Source organism: Poecile atricapillus, chromosome 1, assembly GCF_030490865.1.
Source record: "Poecile atricapillus isolate bPoeAtr1 chromosome 1, bPoeAtr1.hap1, whole genome shotgun sequence".
NCBI lineage: Eukaryota > Metazoa > Chordata > Aves > Passeriformes > Paridae > Poecile > Poecile atricapillus.
This window is the reverse complement of record NC_081249.1, coordinates 142,343,948-142,363,880: the sequence shown is the minus strand read 5'-3', so window position 1 is coordinate 142,363,880 and position 19,933 is coordinate 142,343,948. Positions and strand designations below refer to the sequence as shown.

The 19,933-nt window shown below is 40.9% G+C and overlaps 1 protein-coding gene across 3 annotated transcripts in view; it reads right to left on the bottom strand.

Moving 5' to 3' along the window:
- LRP4 (LDL receptor related protein 4) overlaps nucleotides 1-10,592 on the bottom strand; it is an 84,613-nt gene extending 74,021 nt beyond the window's left edge. For all 3 annotated transcript variants that reach the window (XM_058852195.1, XM_058852204.1, XM_058852211.1), the window contains exon 1: nucleotides 10,361-10,592. In XM_058852195.1, coding sequence (XP_058708178.1) covers nucleotides 10,361-10,445 — 85 coding nt within the window. In that variant the 5' untranslated portion in view covers nucleotides 10,446-10,592. The remainder of the gene's footprint in view (nucleotides 1-10,360) is intronic.
- Nucleotides 10,593-19,933: the final 9,341 nt, after the last annotated feature.

Here is a 19,933-nt window from a genome sequence, read left to right as displayed (position 1 = left end):
CATTACACAAATCTCATAGATCTAGTAATTTCATATCTTTGCACATCTGAAAATAAAGAAGTTGACTTCCCTTGGCTTACAATGGAAGAATATACAGAGCTCTGGAGTTTGTTCTTGTGGGAGTCAAATATTTAATTTATTCTTGATTAGTATAGGAGAAAAATCTCAGCATTGTATTCAGTTCTAATGGCTTGAACAGTTCAAACATGTCCTACTTGCTAGGGCCACTTACACAGCCAGCACAGCCACGCAGAGCCTTAGGCATGCAAAAGTTCCTGAGGCTCATTACTGTGGGGCTACAGAGGGTCTGTGCTGTCTACCCACCTTAGCTCAGTCCCAACCCACAACCAATAATACTCTCCTTATGGAGTTACTGTCATTTTGCTCCTGTGAGCCACTCCCTCTCTACTTGTCTCTGAAGGGCATGGAGCCATAAAGCACATACCTTAGAGCCTTTGGTATGCAGCCTGCACAGTCAGAAAAGCTGGCTCCTTAGGCTACCTGGACTTCTGGGGTGTAACTCCAATTGCCCCCTGTCCTCACAACACCTCAAGAAGCAGTTCTAGCATTGCCACCATATTTAGTTTAAGACCTTGACACAGGAGGCGAAGCATGTTGTTATGATGTTCAAGAAAAAACCCAAGACAAACCCAGATAACACTCCATGTCATTCCCAGATAAACCTGCAAGACCAATGCACCGCAGTTTATTAGCAAGCAAACGTAGGTGTTTTGGCAGCTGTCCCAGTCACTTAATCGAAGCCTGAGCTCAGAGGCTGTTTCGCCTGAGCGGGTAAGTCAAGATGTACATACTGAAGATGTCATCTCTGCCTCACTCCCTTCCTTGCTCGAAGGCTTCTGTCTGAGTACTGTTTATTTTTATCCTACAATTGATGAACTGTACATGGGTCTAATTTGCCCTCTATCTCCCATTATTTCTATATTGCAACTGTGTTAGGTTTCACCTTGTGTACCCAATTAAGCTAAGTGGGGTTTTGCCAAACATTTAAAGGAGGCAAGTGTCTGCCACCCCCTCTTTCTTGCCAGTCTGTTCTAAATCATCTTATCACAAAAATTGCTCACGGGTCCTTTCTCAAAAAATAATCATCTGAGTTTCTCTTGTTCTTCCGGCATACATATTACCATCATCAAGCTTGCTTCTCCAGCACAACCAACTAAGAAAAGGTTACTACATAGTATCACAGGAATTGTCTTTTTTTTTAGACATTCCTTTCAAGCTTAAAAGTTTGCTCCCAGACTTCTAAAGACTTGTGGGTGAAGAACTAACCATAACAAGGCAAGAAAAGAAGCACCAAAAAATGCCCAACATTTTCTAGGGACAATTGACTGGAAAACTTAAACGTATGCAATTTGTTTATTTTGTTCTAGTCTGGTATTTGCATTAAGAGCAACAGAAGATTAAATCTCCTCATCTTCCAGTTCACAGAAGGCAGGTCACAAACAAGAAAAACCTCAGAGAAATAACAGGCTTCTGCTGTTAGTGAGCAAGCTGCTTCAAACCAAAGATTGTAGTCAAAGGTTGCAGAAGTCAGAGAACACCAAGGTTGTTCTTGCTTGAATACTGGTAGCATAGAAATTACTCAGCATAACTGTCAAAGATGCAAAGATGACAAATCTGCCCTTCTAGTAGAGGAGTTGAGGCACAGGCAGGGGATCCACCTGCTTTCCAGATAAAAGAACCTTGTGCCTGGAGAAAAAAACCAAAACAAATAATGGAACAAACAAACAAAAACAAACCCCCTAAAACAAACAATTCACACCCAAAAGGCCTAAAGGTCTTTTGCTGTTTAAGGTAATGCTGACTGTGGGTCTGAATTCTTCCATACATTCAAAAATGTAGTGAACAAAGGCCTACCAAACAGTATTGATTCATGAGTGGTGACAGTTCAAACTGGAACACATGAGGTTACCACCCTTGTGGTAGAGACAACTGCTCGGCAATCAGCTCTTCATGAGTCAACACCCTCTTGCAGCTGCTGGTCACTGGATCAGGGAAGAAGTCAGATGCAGAGGCAGCCTTCCCTAAGATAGCAAAGGGCCATAACCACACCAGCCAGACAAATCAGTCCTTCCCTGTTTCCAGGACAATGCCCAAGAAAATTCCCATCATCACTTCATCTCTGCATGCATACAGCTCTGAGCTCAACCTCCTCTTTCCTTGTATTTAACTTTGGTCTGTCTGCAGGGCAAAGACTACTGCTTTTGAAGGATTCCTGATCCAGTCTCTCACTTACTTTTGCATCATGCTTTCTAAGACTTAGACACTGAATACCTCTATTTGAGATCCGTGACAAAAATGCAGGTAGTCCTCTAGCATTCCTACTTACCAATGACTATTCTCTCCTGTTTCTTGGCTATTAAAGCCTCCAGAATGGCAATCTCCCCTTTCCCATACCACAAGCTCTAGTTTTCTCTCACAGACAGACTCATTATGTTTTTCCTCATGCTAATAGGTACTATGCTGATCAAGCCCCTTTTATAAAGGCAGCACAAATTAGTGGCATGTCCTCCAGCCACAAGAAACTCAACTCAGGCTTTTCAGGAGTAGCAAGCTTCAAAAATCACAGTGAAGAGAATGCAGTCTCTGAGGCCTCAAAAACCTAATTTCTTAAATTTGTCAAGCCTGAAGAAATGGCAAAGTCTGAATAACAAAGAAAAGACAGCAGTAAAGCTGGCTTCCTCTTAAAAAATGCAGTTTAATTCAGAGAATCATCCCACCTCCTGGTTCATCCTCAGAAGCTTGGAACAGAAAGAGGAAATTACAACCCCAAGACTTCTTTCCTTTTTTTTGTTTTTCCTGCCCTCAGAGTTGCAAAGAAAGGATTTGACTATTCAGCAGTTATGGAAATTCTAAACTAAAATTGGGTGGGAGCACAAAGGGAAAAAAAAAAAAAAAAGAAGGTGTGTCTTTATTTTATTCTAATCCTAGATCCCACGAGACAGTTCTGATACACTGAATGGCTGCACCTTAAGCAAGAACCTCTCCCAGCACTACCAGCTGTCACCAAGTCAAATGAACTGACAGAGCTGGAGATTCAGGCTAAAGGAGCAGAGTGTGTATTTCCCTCTAACCTTGCAGTCCCAGAATGCTTCTTACAAGCCTTTCAGAGAAGAAGGCTGAGAACATCAGGTGTCTGTGTTTTAACTGCTCAAAATAGTGACTCACTCTTTCACAAAGCAATTCTTAATGGGGAAGGGGAAGAGAAGTAGGCTGCTTTTCCAGGAAAGGAGCAATTTTCTGTCACCAGACTTACACTTGTTTCTATATCCAGACTTCTTACCAAACCCATAGTAATCACCTATTCTCACTTTATGCTTTTCTCCAAGCAATTATCTCCAAAATTCTAGCTTCTCAATTCAGTTCTGCCCTCCCTCCCATTTTATACACTTTTTCAGACAATACTGTCCTCCAAAATATCCTCCTGAACATCCCACTCAAAAATCCTTATGGCTTTGTGTTTCCAAGACTGACAGATTCCACATTCTACCTGCAGGTCTACCTGCATTCCACTGCAGATAGAGGTGGTGATGGAACTATCTCATGGGTTCACCATCTCACTGTTCTGATAATAGTCTTCCTTTCCACCTCTGACCCCATTGCTAGGCTCCTAATACTTCATAAAATCACTCCATTAGGTCAGGGACTTTACTGTCACAGATTCCTAACAATCTGTCACATCCTCCTTTAAAGCATTCGTAAAATAAGTTCTTCCCTGTCTCAGCAGTTAAACTATGCTCAACGCTCATCTTCACTTTCAAAATTTCCATCTTTTATCCTACCTAATTAACAACTCTTTCTGCCATCAGATCCCACATAATTACTCCACTTGGATTTCCTTACACAACTCTTCTGTTCCTTTGCCAGCTCAAGTCCTTGGCTCTCATTTCCAAAATGCCTATCTTTGCTTCTGTTAATATCTATACTCCTATATTCCTTTACCTTCTTCTCATGGTTTACACTACTCTTGCATCTGCTTCATTTACAGTTACCAACTTTCAGTAGTCTTTGATGCCAAGCTCCTACCCAAAACCTCTCTCTATCGTCATTCTAAGAAGTGATTGGAATGAAAAACTTTGGAAGCTTTTCCCATTAAACCAAAGTTAAAGGAAATTTAATTAGAAAGTGATACCATTTTAATATTGATCTTATCTATCCCAGTAGAATTATCACATCCCTGATCCTTATCAGATGTCAGATGTCCAATTAAGACTATAAAGCCTTTGGGGCAAACGTAGCCTCTTCCTTCATGTTGCACAGAGCCACAGCACCTAAACCAATCCTTAAGTAACACACCTCAGAAAGTCAAAGAACTTGATTTTGCCAAGGGCAACACCACTGTGATTTGGAAATTACCAGAGAAGTTAAAAGTCCTCACACTTTGAAACTTCCAAATGAAAGAATAGGGTTCCCCTCAACAGAAATAATGTCCGACCATGTCTGAGAAGAGAGGAGCTGGGTACAGAATGCACTGAAAAGGTTTTTCCATGGTATCTCTAGCTCCTTCCTGCCTCAAATCTCCAAAGCCATCACTTATCCACTTCGAAACAGCAGGAGAGTCACTTCTTTTTTCCTCCTCTCTCCAGAAGGAGCACAGCAGAAATAAACCTCGAGTGATAAATTATGCACCACTTTTGTGTGGCTGCCTCTTGGCCAGACGGGAAATTTTTCTCCCAAAGCCTTTTGTTTCCAGCTTTGATCCCAGTGTTGGATCCGCTCTGTTCAGCTTTCCCTCAGCATGGAGGTGAAGGGAGAGCTGACACAGGCCAAGTTCAGGCTTACTGCAAGTCACAGTCAGATCTTCCATTAGCCTTCTCCCCTCCCCCTTTCCAACTGGAACTCTCCTTGAGTTTGAAAAGATCCTATTAAACATTTTCCAGAGGGCCTTACAGAGGATACATTATTTTGATGGATGCTGGGACTAAAGGAGGAGGATTTCTAAGTACAGTGAAATAATGGAGTTTGTTCTAATGGGTTTAAGAGATGCCCGGGGGCACCAAGTAAGTTCCTTCTCTGCAAATCAAAAACACAGAAGACCAGAAAATGGAGCCGAACAACTGAACGCCAGGAAGCGGGGAAATCGGGCTCTATTTAACTGCTGCTCTTGGTTACAGCCAACTTCAGGCTGCTTGGAAAAACAGCACACACACATATCACTGGCACAAACTTAACAGGAGAAAACAAAGAGACAACAGGGGTCAAACTGGGGGTGGCAAGAAGGAGAAGGATGCAAGGCTGGGTCCCCACCCCCTACCAGAGAGTCGGATCAATTATCCTTGAATACTAACAAGATTTCTGATTAAAGAACTGCTGCTATGCAATAGAAACAGAAAGCTCCAGCAGCCGGGAGGGGCTGTCAGGCACTAACAAAGAGACACAGAAGACTATGCCCTGCTAGGGCATACGGAGGAAGTCACCATGCTGGAAGCCAGGAGAGGGGTCTCCCCTGCATGGAGTCATGATAACGTCTCACTGCTGGTAGATTTAACTCCAAGAGTAAAATTCCACTTTGACATTACAGAACATGGGGTCTGTTTTCAGGCACATATGTTATCTACTGGAAGCTTTGCTGGACAACAGTTCTTTACACAACCTCATCACTATAGTACAGGAAGGTGAATTCCATTCTAACCCATTCAGGGAAAAAATCTGGTGCTTTTTACTAGTCAGTATTGCAACACCAGAAAGTTGCTATCAACATACAACAAACAGCTTGAGAAACAAGATCTGCACTGTCTTTGGTCATGCACTTTTTGACAAAAATGCAACCGGCAGTACAAATATTGAATATGCATCTACATTACTGTCTGTTAACCTTAATGGTTTGTGACTTCCTGACTGGTGGCTAATACCAGAAGAACCTAATCACCTAAGAACCTCATGACAGACAAAGCTTCTGTTACTACTTTTCAACCCACAGGTGTGCTAACATGCTTATACCAGAATGCTTAATATATCTCATACCAAAAGAATGGGGCTCATGACACTTCAATTCCCTTTTTTCCTTTGTCTTCTATATTAAATTATAGATTTAATTCTATAATTAAATAGAATTATAGAATTAAATATAAGATGTAATTCCCTGATATGAAGAATTTCAGTCATTCACAATTCAGCGCTACAAAAGTCAACAAACATTAGCTCCATTTGATGTTAATAAAGTCTTTATGAAAACTTATTTTCCTGCCCTTTCACAGTGAGTCTCCTTTCATCTAGGCTCACAACAGCTGAGGAGATCTGCTGCTCACAGAAAGACTCACTGCAGCTCAAGACCAAATGCACAGGCTGGAACGCTTCAGCATCTAACAGACAGTTCTGCATAAGAGAGGCAAAAAAACATGCCTGGAAAGCTGAAAAACCTGAACATGAATTCACTCACAACAGGAGGGCAGTCAAATGCTCCCAGGTAACAGTCCCAGAGCAACCAGATATACAGCATGAATAAACTACAAGTCTACAGAATAACATGCCCCTGGATCCATACTTACTATCTTTAGTACAGGGAAACGGAAATCTACAGACAGAAGAAAGAAGAGATTCAAAGAGCATTACAGTGCTCAGTTTTCACTCAGTAGAGCAACAAAATCCCATAAAATACCTAACCTAACAGCAATGGCAAAGAACCATTGCCACCACAGACACAAAAGAGCCTAACCATCAAGGACATGAGATTTGTGGATGACAACTACATTTAGTGTTTTCTGCCATGATTTGTGTGAAACACAGACAGATGCTAAATACAGTATGCCATTCAAGGGAGTGGGGTTGTTGTATGCCAGAGCTAAACTAGAAATAATGGAGGACTAGAGAAATTAAGTATCCACCTTTCTTTTACATCTATTTTAATAACACTTTATTTACCAATTCACCCTTTCCAACAGACAGTCAGTAAAACTTCTGTGATTTTACGATCTTTTGACTATCAGCAAGAGAAACATAAGTACTGTTAAAAACAGAAATAGTCACAAGCAGAAAGGAATCCAATGAAGGTGCAGAACATGCACTTACTATATAAACCTATTTTTAAAACCTTGACTGGTTTTTAAGATAATATCTCTTTATCAGCTTTTATAAGTGTTATGAAGCATACATTCTATTGTGTTTGACAGTAAGTTGCATTCTAGGGCAAATGGAGTTGGCCTTGGGCAAGACAATTTCTACTTCACTTCCCACATTTACAAAACAAGGATAATATTTGCCTATTTCACAAGAGTGCATGAAGATTCAAGAGCACTATCAGACTACAGATCATTCTCATAGAATTAATGTTTTAACTATTTTTTAATGTTAATTTCACTAGTCTGGAGAGCATTTACAAGTAAAAACAAAATACAAATTACTTTGATTTCTTTTTCTCAGCAAGTACTGCTTTCTCGTTTGAACTACAACTGGATAATGTTTCTATCTAACCACCTTTCCTTCTGTAAGTTCAAGGAATACAATGTAGAAAAACAGCTACAAGTCTTCTGAAATCACATTTTATGGCCCACAGGAAGAGAATGTCCCTCTTCAATGTTCACAAGATACTCTGGAAATGCAAGCACTTTATATAACTATGCACCTATTAATTTTCTTGCTGCATACACCCACACTCACAAGATATAAGAAGAGTTTCTCTGTTGAAGCAAACAGTGCTATAGCACACAACTGAAAGCTTCTAGAAAGAGAATATAAAAGAAAATTGCTTATATACACTAAATAAAACAATAACGCTAACTTCACACTGGAAGATTAATGCCATATGTTTTCCATTATGTTTTAGTAGACAGAATTGTCAAAAACAAAAAAACCACCACTTGTCACCGCCTGCAGCACGTTGCTCTTCATTTTAGAAATATAAGGGAATGTTACTCAGTGCCATCACCACTTTGGAAAAAAGAAAGTTAAGGTAATTCAGGGTGATCAAGAGAACAGTGAGTATCATCCAGACTGATGATCAGCAACCCTGGCATTCTCAACATACCCAGGAAGTAGAACGTTATCACCTCCAAGCTGACAATAAGAAAACGGGTACTTTGCACGTGGCTAATAGCTGTAGAATCAACAGCAATGCCAAGCACAGGTAATGGAAATTTTGAGTCCCACTGCAAAATATACTTGGACAGAAGTAACACGTTCAGGTTTCCAGCTATAAAATGTAGTTAAGATGTTTCAGAAATGAAGCTCTGGTATTAGCTATATATTTTTCTGGCAGACCTCCAGGAGCCAGGACAGCAAACATATCAGCCAGACAGGTTCTGTGACATTCTGTATTTATACTAACCATTTTAACACCAGGTCCTTCTTCAATCCAGCCACTAGCAGTGCATGACATTAGCATTAATTTCCTTCTCTATACCTGTTTTTACCTGCAATGCACTTTTCCAAGGGCTCAAGGTACTTGCACACTCTTTTGTTGGTTTATGGGTTTTTTGGCACTTCCTTCTCCAGCTTGATCTGCCACTATCCACTATAAGAGTCAAAGGTCAGTCTTGTAGACTTGTTTGCTTTACGCTCTCCTGTACTGAGGCAGAGCAGTAAATGACCAAGCGTTTCTAACAACTTACCTGCTTGGCATCGCAACTTCTGTGGATGCTTTATGACAGCACACCACCCCTGCAGGTACTTCTAAAGGACAACTTTGACAATTTTCTAGCTAAGTGGAGCAACACTGACTCATCACAAATTTTGGTATCTTCTCTGTCACCTCTGTCCTGATATCGCCTCCTGTTCTTCCTTGCTTCAAATAAGAAAAAGATTGCTCAGGGATTGTGTCCTTATTTCAAAATTGCGTCCTTATTTCTTTTTATTTTGATGAAGGAAAGAAGATATTCACTTCTGGAAGCAGCTGTACATTCAATCATAAACTTATAGTCATCACAGTATCAAGAGGATACACAAAAGTGCACTGATGGGAAAACTACTTGAAAGAGAAACAAGCTGCCATAAAAAAGCATCCTAGAGACATCAAGGAACAACCACCTACTAGCAAGCTTGCATTTTACAATCAGACATCCCCCACATGGCTGTTAACAGCCCAGACACATTAACTAGGAGCACCTGGGTAACAGCCAAAATAAAACACATCCAGATCTGTACCTACACTAAGATGTATCTTTTAGATCCTTCTCACTCCTAGAGAGCAGCTAAGTATCTGTGTGGCATTTGGGAACTCAAGAGTACTTCTGGCTCCTAAAAAGGAGGCTTTCTGATACACGGAAATACAGCCCTGTCAAGTCAGTCTATCCAAGCTGCCTTAGCACTTTATTCAAAGCTGCCTGCATTTAGGTTTTTTGTTAGAAGAGAAATAGTATTACTTGAAACCCAAACTCCCTATGATTCTGCCCCAGGGGCAATACATGTAGAATGATGGAGGTCAGCAGCACTACTGCAAATGCTTCCTGTAATTTCAGAGTAGCACATCAGAAAACGGATGGGTGAAATTTTACAGCAGCTGCCAAAGCAATGAAGGGAAAGAAATGAGGTACGTATCTCCTCTCCACACCCCTCCCCGAAAAGCCTTCTAATTCTTTATAAACAATCTTCCGAACCGTTTAGATGCTTTCTTCTCCACCGGGCGCACTTGTAAAATCAAGAAACACCGCACAAAACGAAGAAAAGCAGATGCCAGTTGACAGAGCAACCACAAAGTTAAAGTTTTCATGGCGAGACTTCATGGGACTACCTCCCGGCTAGCCAAGAGCGCAGCGAAACCCTCCCCTCGTCACTATTTTTGGTACTCCTGCTCTGGCCCTGCTGTGCCAGGGCGCTGCGGGAGGATTCCCAGTCCCCGCCGAGGCGAGGCAGGTAGCCCGGGGCGCCACCGCGGAGCCGGGCTGTACCTTTAAGGGGCCCGTCGCGGCGGGTGCGCGGCTGCATTCCTGCTCCGGAGCGGCGGCTGTCCCGACACGCCGGGCACGGCAGCCTGCGAGGCAACCTGCGCGCCCGCCCCGGCCCGGCCCGCCGCTCGCACCGCGGGAACAAAGCCCGCGCCCGCCGCCGCCGCCGCCAAACTTCCGCGGGGAGCAGCGGCCGCGTGGGCGCTGTGGGCTCTCCGCTGGGGAGAGCCCGCTGGCCAGGGCAGCGCCTCTCCGCGACCCGCGCTCCGGCCTGCCGGGTCACTCTTCCCGGGACACGGCGAAGGCGAGAGCCCCGCGTCTGGACGCGGGACGGGGCACGGACAAAGCGCAGCGGCGGCGGGGCGGCGCAGGGCAGGGCTCCCCGCCCCGGCGGGCGCGGGCAGGTGAGCGGCGCGGCCGGGCAGGGCTCTCCGCCCGGGCACGGATCGCCGCCGCCGAGCCCGGGACGGTAGCTGGGCCCCCCGCGCTGCCGCGGGGCAGAGCGTGCCGCGGCAGCCGCTTACCTCTGGAGCGGAGCAGCGCTCCCAGCAGCACCAGCAGGAGCTGCGGAGGCGCGGGCAGGAGACAACCCCCGCCGCGCCGCCTCATGGTGGCAGCGCCCCGGCCCCGCGCCCGGGCCGCCCGCAGCGACGTCGCGGGCTCCTCCTGCGCGGAGCGCCCCGGCACGACCGCCGCTCGCTCCGTCCGCAGCCGCGGCAACTCCGGGGCCGGGGGCTCCCTCTCCGCTCCGCCCGCCCAGGCCCGGCCCCGAAGGAGGAGCCCCGCCGGGGCAGCCCCCGCCCCGCTCCCCCCAGCGCCGAGGCACTTCGCAAACTTTCGGCGAGGCAGAGGCGGTCCCGCGGCCGAGGCTGCGCTCGGGACACGCGCTTCCCTTCCCCACCCCGTGGGGCCGTCACTAGAGAGACCCCTAGGCTCGCCCAGAGCTCCCGGACTTGCCGTGGGTACGGCTCCCACACCGCGGGCGGGGAAGCCCTTCCTAAAGCAACTCCGGTGCTCGGGGCCGTCGATGTCGGCTCTCCCTGTCCCAACTCCAGCAGCATCGCCAAGGAACTTTGCTCCGGGCTCTCGGCGGAGCGCCGCAGGGCTGCCCGATATCCTCCTGTCCCAGCGTGTTGCCACCGCTTCCCGACTTGTGCCAGCTAGGCTGTACCCAAGACAAATCGCAGAGCCCTTCTTCCCGTCCCGTCCCCATTTCCCAAACTCCCTTCGAAAGGGAAACATTCACGAGTCCTTTGCCCAGCATGCATATTGCTACCTATGAGAAACGTCTGTTTTTTCCCTCCGTTCGAGACAATATTCTATTTTCCTTATAGCAACGGTGTCCGAAGATAGCTAACTATGTATGAACCTCAGGTACCCTAAAAAAACAAGATTCAGGGTTGTTTCCTGCAGGAACAGAAATTAACGCTTGGACAATTAGCTTATGTGCCTTCTGTTCTGTGTTGCATTAAAAAGCAGACAGGCTGGAGATCACCCTTAGAGCCAGTTTTATGATCCTTTTGGTATGATTTGACATTTTAATACATAGGGTTGACAATACAAGGAACTGTTGTTAAATAAATAATCTCAGTTGATCTCAAAGTATTAACTCGAACAGAAAGCTGACTTGGATAGTCCAAACCCAGACCACAGGGGAAGATGAGAATTTTGTCAAATTGAGACCAAAGAGCCAGTAATAGAAAAGGTCTTGTTTAAAGCCTTCCTGTAGATGAATTTAGAGGAAGCTGTAATTAATCCCATCCTTTAAACAATCACAAGAGTAAGAAAATGGCACAGCATGTGATGGAGAGAATTATGCCACTCTTATTAATTAAGTGTAAAATGGTGAAGACAACGGGTATTATTAAAAATGTCAACATAAAATTATAACAGGGATTGAGTCTTGACAAACTGTGCTCAGTGGAAAGAGAAAATAATCCAACACAGCTTCACTGAGGAGAACTCCCAGGAGCAGGAACACCAGAAGAAACAGTGAGCAACAAACCATGTTTAAATCTACCGTACACAGCCACCAAAATTTTTAAAAAGCAGTCTTTTTTCTTTATATGCAGAACCACTGCTTCAAGTTAGGAATAAATCCACGTTAGTGCAAAATAGGCAAAGTGTGCAAAGTTGCAGAAGAGTAACAACAAATACAGGTAGTCAAGAGGGACTTGTTGAGGTGAAGAGATTAAAAAAACTTTTCTACTTTAATACTGACTTGGAATCAGTGACAGACTGAGGCACAGAAAGTATATGCAATTATTGTAAAGTAATAAACTACAAGATACCAGAGTTTAAGATGGTTGAAGGGTAAGAATTCTGAATAGTGGGTTAAGTTTAAGAGAGAGAAAACAATAACCTCACACTGAGTGGCTGACTGACTAGAATGCAAAACCCCCACTGTTTCTCCCTAAAATACAGAGCAATGTAACCAAAATTAATTTATGTTTATATTCTCTACTAAGGCTAGATCATCAGGTAGTATAACTCAGAGGAGTCCTTCTAACTTCAGGCTCACAGAAACTTTTAGAAGTTTAGGTGCTGAAGTACTGAGAGTGATAAAGGACAGAGGCAGGGCCCAGAACTTCCTGATAATTATATACTTAGGTCATGGAACAGTCAGCTGTTGAGATCACTATTTTCCTGTGTTTGAAACAAAAGCCCCTCGAAAAATATTGTCCTAAATACACTTAAATTCACTTGTTAGCTTTTCAGTTCTTTTCTCCCCAGGGAACAAATGTTTTTTACCCACTCTATTAAAATGTGTTTACCAGTCCTCTGCACCCTGCACTGTATTCTGGCAAATCACTTTCCTCTCTAAACTCAACTTCCTTAAACTGTATCTCTGCCTTATTATTAATTTTGAAATCCCCTAGTGAAATGTCAGAGAAGCACATAGTACTATCTTTCACAAAAATCTCCTAAATAGATTGCATTTGAACATATGAAAATTTATATTATAAAAATTTATATATATTATAAAAATTTATATTATAAACTTCTCAATTACCTACCAATTTATATTATAAACTTCTCAATCACCATTTGATTGAATGTGGGATCTTTGAGGAATAATTATAAAGTAGATTTATGCAGTGTAAAATGGGTATTTATGACAAAAGTAGAAAAGTTGCTAAATAATGTTGGTAAAATTTAACCATATGTTTTGGTCTTGCCTCTTTCAGACCAAATAACTTTAAGATTATGTAAATATCAGAATACACTTCAATCCATGCACAAGTAGCATGGGTTGAACCTACACAGTAGGTACTTGCTCCTAGCCACACCTCTGAGGGAGGAACATCATTAAATAACCTGCAATAATTTATAGATCACTGATAAATGATATATAAAGCAAGTATTGTGAGACAGATGAGAAAGAATTAATTAAAATATAATTAACAATTCATTTATATGACAACATGCCCAAGCAAAAAAACCTCCACCAGGCATTATAAATGGAATAGGAAGAAGATTATTATCCTATTAAGCATTTTGGGGCATAATTCAGATATACCCCCCTCCAAAAAGAAACATTAGAGAAATAAACCAATCCAATGACAGAAAATAAGTGCTACGAAATAATACTAATAATTTGCATAATTTTCAGGGTGTTTTTAAATAACAAACTTGTGTCAGGAAAAAGACAACCAAGAACATAGTGTCATTAGAAAAAGAAGAAAGAAAGGGACCAGAATGAGGTAGGATTATTAGGGAAAATACACTTCATCTATCTTGAAACTGTAGAGATTTTAATAAGAGGTTTAAAGAAAGAAAGGGGGGGGGGGGAAGAAAAAATGGTGTAGGTCTTACCTATCAAAGTATTTTTAAAGGATTTAAATTATCTTTTCATGCTTCTTCACACAAGTTTCCTAGAAGAGAATGACACACTGGGTAGCTTAATTGTTGTGTTCAGAAAGGTTTGGAGCAATTGTATTTTAAATACTTGAGACAGAGTGAATTAATTTACTAGAATGAAAAACACATGAAAAATGGGCAAAATGCATTTGTGCTAAAACAAGTTCCCTTTTTAAAGTAAGGTAAAGCTCGCTGTGTGAACAGAAGGCAACAGACACGATACACCTTGTATGGCTTTCGGCATCATCTCACAAGACACTTTAGTAGAATGACATTTTAAATACAGATACGTGAAAATCTGCAAGCATCTGATAGAAGGAAATCACAGTGGTCATTAGTCATTATTCATCAAAAGAAAAAGGCACTTCAGATTTGTTCCTAGATGCATCTAGAGTTCTGTTTTGTCTACTATGTTCGCTGACAACTTAAACAATGCAACATTTATGCTTGTAAAATCTGAGCCACGGCAACTGATAACCTCAAAACAAAGGCAAAGGGCTGGAAACACTAGGAAGGATGAGATCAGACACCCCAAATCCTATTGGCAAATTGATCAGTTTGCACAAAAACCAACAAGGTAAACCACAGTAGTTAGAAACATACTATTCTTGGGAAACAGAATGAAAAATTAATAAACTGCACTGAATTTTGGACTAGACAGAAATACAGCATCTTAGGATTACAAACAATATAAACCAACAATGCAGCAGCACTGCCAGGAATGTGTTGAATTCTGGAACATCTGAACAGGTGTGTCATATATGAGACAATTTGTTTTCTAAAATTCCCATAATACTGAAGCCCCTGTTGGATAGATAGTATGTCTGGTCCTGCCTGAACACCATAGAAACATAAAAACAACTGAAGAGAAACAAGAAAATAATAATCATAATAAATGTATAAATCAAACACTTTGAGAAAAAGCTGAAAGAATTAGGTATGCCTAGTCAAGAAATAAAAGCTTCAAGACAGATGCAGCTTTCTGATATTTATAAGAGCTAATTACAGAGATGTTCATCAGCCATCCTCTATGGCTCCAGTAGAAAGACATGAAAGAGTCAACTTCATTTGCAATAAGAAATGCTTAAAATATTTTTCTGATCAGCATTCCAACTGAGGATTTTTCAACAAAAAATGGAGCAGACTGTCTAGAGGGACTGTGGAATCCCTTCCACTGGATTTTTATAAGAACACAATTCGATAAACATGCTGGTACTAGCCTTGATATGTTTAGTCTTGATGCCGTACAGACTGGACTAGGCAATCTTTTGGAACACCTACCAAACTTGCTTTCTACAATGGATATAGTTCAGGAAATCTGGACTGGAAAGATAATTACAAACTCTGCACTGTGATCAAATTCTGTTTTACTAGCAAGCTCCATTAAATAAACAGAAAAGCCAGGAAAACACCAAAACATTACCAACAGGGCTCTAAGTTCTAGATAAAATCACAGGTATTAGACCATGAGATTTTCCAATGGTCCTTTTAATTTCTTTAGTTACTCCACTGGTACATTACCTACATCAGTTCCCTCTTCCATACCACCAGTGAACTAAAGAGGTGGTAGTTTGGATTACCAGGTAAGCTAAAAGTCAGATTTTCCCATACTCAGGATAGTTGGGTGTCCAACTTCACTGATGTAAAGAACTAGTTTAATTTTCCAAAGAGCTGAGGAATTGTCAGCTTTTGCATCTGGTTACCTAGTTTGTAAATTATGGTTTCTCTGTTAAATACATTAAATGAAATTTTAACATTGATTTGTATTTTTATTTTCTCACATTTTCCTTTGTTGCCTTCCCTTAAGTTTTCTAAATACTGGCATTACTACTGTGTACCCAGACATGCTCACCGGTGTCATAAACATTCAAATACTGTCACCATTGTCCCCTACAGTGTTTCTCAAGTTACTGCTCACTTATTCTTAATAAAACCATGTGCCATCTTCCGCAGTGTTACCACTTGTTTTCATTTACAAAAATATAAAATTCAGGTTAGCAAGTCAGAGTTTACAACACAATGTGTTACTTAATTTTCTTCACCTTTCATTAACTGCTGCTTTCTAAGCATTCCAATTTCACATTTGTTCTGGGAAACTTTGTGATCATCTCAAGGACCACTATTAATTCTACTTTGCAGTTCAGATCAGCAAAACTAAAGATTACATTAAATGGCTACATTTAAAAGCTGAGATATGAAGAATCTTGCAAAAGGTTCTTTGTAATGTATTGTCCAAAGTACAGATTCATCTAACCCCTTCCTTTTTCATGTGTATGTCTAGAAGGTGGGACAGAAACCAAGCTCCAAGGCACTTTAATCTTCCTAAGAAAAAAATAAAAAATAAAAAAAAGAGAGAAAAGAGAACAAAACCATAAGTAAATTGACTCTCAAAATAGGGGAAAAAAACCCAAAAAACACCCCAAAATCAAACAACAGACCAAACCAAACCTTTCTTCATGTGTTTCTTTCTCCCTGTGTTTTTGAAAGCTGGTTCTGCTCCTTCTTGTGCTGGTTCCCTAACATCCTCTATGTAAAAATAATGCAAATAAACACCCTCTTCTATTCCTGATGAGACTCCTCCCTGCAGTGAAATGGCAATTATCCAGGCCTTGCACAATGTCTACATTGCAAAGATAGCCTATGGCCTATCCTTAGGAACTGCACAGCTTAATACCTTGATTCTGGCACAGAAAAAAAGGAAAAGAGGAAGAGCTTAAAAGGGAAATGTTCTCTTAAAAGCCAGCAAAAGAATTAAGTTTGAAGACAGAAGCCTAGCCACCTTTATTCCCCAAACACATTCAAATGGATAAGTAGCAAGTTGTGTCTCCTAAATTAATTTTTGACTCCACAGAGAAGCACTTTCTAAAGAACTGAAGACGTGTGTTTTTCTTTGACTTCCAGCTATTAATGTACTTTGCCATCAATAGTCTCTGTACTCGGATAAGAAGTTTGTGGTAAAAATCAATCACACAATCAGAAAGAAAGGTGACCTTATACCTCTCAGTATGTGGAGTATCTTCAATGGGCTGACTTTTCCTTTCTGAAAAAAACCTAGAATACATAAATTTGGCCTGTAAAGAAACAAGTAGTCATGGGAATAGATGTGAAAGACATAAACATCTTTTTCTCAGCTCACACACCTTTCTTGTTCACAGAAGCCACCGTGGAGATGTAAAAATGTAGACAGAATGATAAAGAGAATTTTCTTTTTTGAAGATGATTCACTTCTAATACTTTATTGGCATGATGGGTCTGGCAAGTCCTGCCAACACAAACAAGATATAACCCTTGAGTGTTTCTGATAAGATGTCAACCATCTGCTTTCCTATCGGGTGGCTGTATCAGAGATACCTCTTAACACCTCTCCCTCTGTCATACTAGCTTTTGATAAATGTGAGTGAGGGAACAAATTAATTGCTCCTTAGGAGCACTGGGTGAGACCTGAATAAAGGCACAGGTGGGAGCAAGATCCAGACTTGCACACACCCTCTTCACGAGTCACCCACACATATGCACATAGATCCAGCCTCCCTCCCAGTCACATGCTTGTGTCCATATCATTGCAAGATTAGGATTTTAGAAACTTTAACATGACATTAAAGCATTCTAAGAGTTGAAGGTAATCGGGGTTTTTGTATTGCATTTCCATTTGTGCTTCATTCTAGGTCAGCAGAGTTGTTGCAAACTCTATCAGAGACTTGAGCAAAACCCAACACATATAATGCACATGGGAAAACCATGTCATAGAGACTACAGGTTTCTCTTGTTTCTGTTTCACATAACTTAGAGCACACTGAGTATGTTTAGTAAGTATCAGAAATATCTAGTCACAGAATTTTAGAAAAACTCTGATTCACATCTAAACTTTCATATTCAAGGAACACCTCTTCCTTTACTAACATAGTGTAAAATTCAACACTTAAAGTTAGAATCTTAAGGATATTTTCTTAATATATAATGTTATTATCAGATTCAAACGCAGAATTTGAATTTTGCTGTGGTAAAGAAACTAGAATGATAAAGTTAACAAATCAAAAGAAAAATTTAAAAACATTCCTCAGCTAAAAATTAATTAGGTTACTTAATAATTTTCTACTATATTCTGAAAAATGTTCTATGCTTCCTCTAGTCTGTTTAGAATTAATTGCCATAATCTTCATTTGCTGTTTCAGTCTCAGTTGGTTTATATCCTCTCTCAGTAAGTGATTTGCTTTTCTTCTTAAGTACTTCAACCATTATACCTTCTCCTCTAGTCACTCCATAAAGGTGTTACTCTTGAAAACACCTTAAGCATTATGTTGCAAAAGAAAAAAAACATTTATCACTATATCCTCTTATATTATGGAATGAATCACTAGGCTACAGATGTGTGCTTTTGCTGGAAAAATATTTTGACTGCAACTCCTGTGGAGTGGCGGGGCTCTGCAGCACTGTCTTCCAAAAGCCCTTCTGAGTAGCTAGCAGACAGAATTAAGAATTGTTTTGCAAGAATTCCAGTATTTTAATGAATCTGTGATCTCCTCTTTCTTTCATTTTGTTGGGTTTTTTCCCTTGATTCCATCGTTTGCTTTTCTATGCAGATGTTATAAGACAAAATATTTTCAGAGTACTTTGCATGTGATTAATCTCTGTTCTGCACATGGAAAGTTATGCACCTTTCCCACAAGAGCTGGCCACTGCAGCCATCAGAGTTACAGCTTCACTCCACCCCCAGAAACAACAGCTCACTCCCACTTACAGAGGGTGTGCCTGTTCTCTTGCACACACACAAAGCCATTTACTTATTATCATTTTCTCACACAGACACCTTGTCTAATGGATAACAGAGTCTGGCAGCTTATGTTTGCAAGGAACATTCAATAAATAGAAACAAATAATGAAAATTGCAGGCCTTTTTGGGTTACCCCCCAGGATGAGCTAAGCCTTGGCTGTCAGAAAGGCTTTCCATGCCAGAATTTCATAGTGATATTTATTTTTACCAGGCATTTTAGATTTTTTTCCTTTGTTTGGCATGAGAGATCCTGCAAACTCTGCCAGAAATGGCTGTTTTTCTTCTCTGCATCATTAGTGGGGCGGCATTCCAACAGAGAAGGGTCACTCACTTGGTACTTAAGTACTTTTAAAGATGTCCTTTCCTTCCTGATGAGATAATGGGAACAAAAACTGGAGGAGAGTCTTTCAACAGTTTGCTCTTTCAAAAAAGTTAACTTTGCTTACTAAACACTAAACTCAAAATCAGAATTTGGACAGTGCATTTAATACATGCCAGGAATCTATTATACAACTTACAGCTACCATTGATTTGAAAATGAACATGTGGCCTCAATGAGCCACAGAATCTGTCATACTACATTCCCTTTTCCCATAAGCACATCATGCAAAGTTCAACAGTACTCCTTATGGCTGAGGAGTAGAAGAATATTTCAAGGAGTTTTTTTTCCCCCCCAACAACTTGTATTTAAAATACAAGGATCTTGGAGCTTGTTTAGGCCTAAATAATCAACAATACAGACATCTCAAAATCAGACCAGATTTCTCTTTACTTTCTGTCCAAGAGGGAAAATAAAATGTTAGCAATCCAGATTAAAATGCAGTTAAACTAGTAAATAAAATAGAAATTATGATGGCATTGTGTTCACAGTACATTTTCCTGTATGCTTATGACATCTTACTAGTTAAGTATATTCCTGACTTAAGACTTCCAGGTACAATTACTGGTTAAGCTCTGTAATGGTAGAAAAGCTGGCTATTTAAGAGAGCTGCTGCTGTTATCATGTTATCTATCATTAGCTGGAAAACACACAGTTGTTTCCAAAATTCCTCTTGTGGCAGATTTTAGGAGAGAGAAACTTGGTGAATCTCATTTCTCTAAAGGTCTTAAAGAACAATGTAAGTTCTATCTGCTTGTCTAGGTTTTACCTGAAGAGGTAAACAAGTATTAATACTGCATTATTTGGGAAAAATAATTCATTTACTTGCAAAATCACTGTGCTGTAGGTGAACCAGATAAACAGTTCATTCAACTTGAGAAGGCTCAGATTAGGAGAAGAACTAGAAGTAGTGGATCTTCTTCTGTAAATGACTCTTGAGGAACCAACAATATAAAAATATGGATTTCATCACATAATTTCATTGAGGTTTTGGCTGACTGTTTTATATAAGATAATCTTACTTTTAGTACGTCTTTAGAGAGTTTGGTCATCATTCCTATAAATAATTATTAAATCAAAAATTCA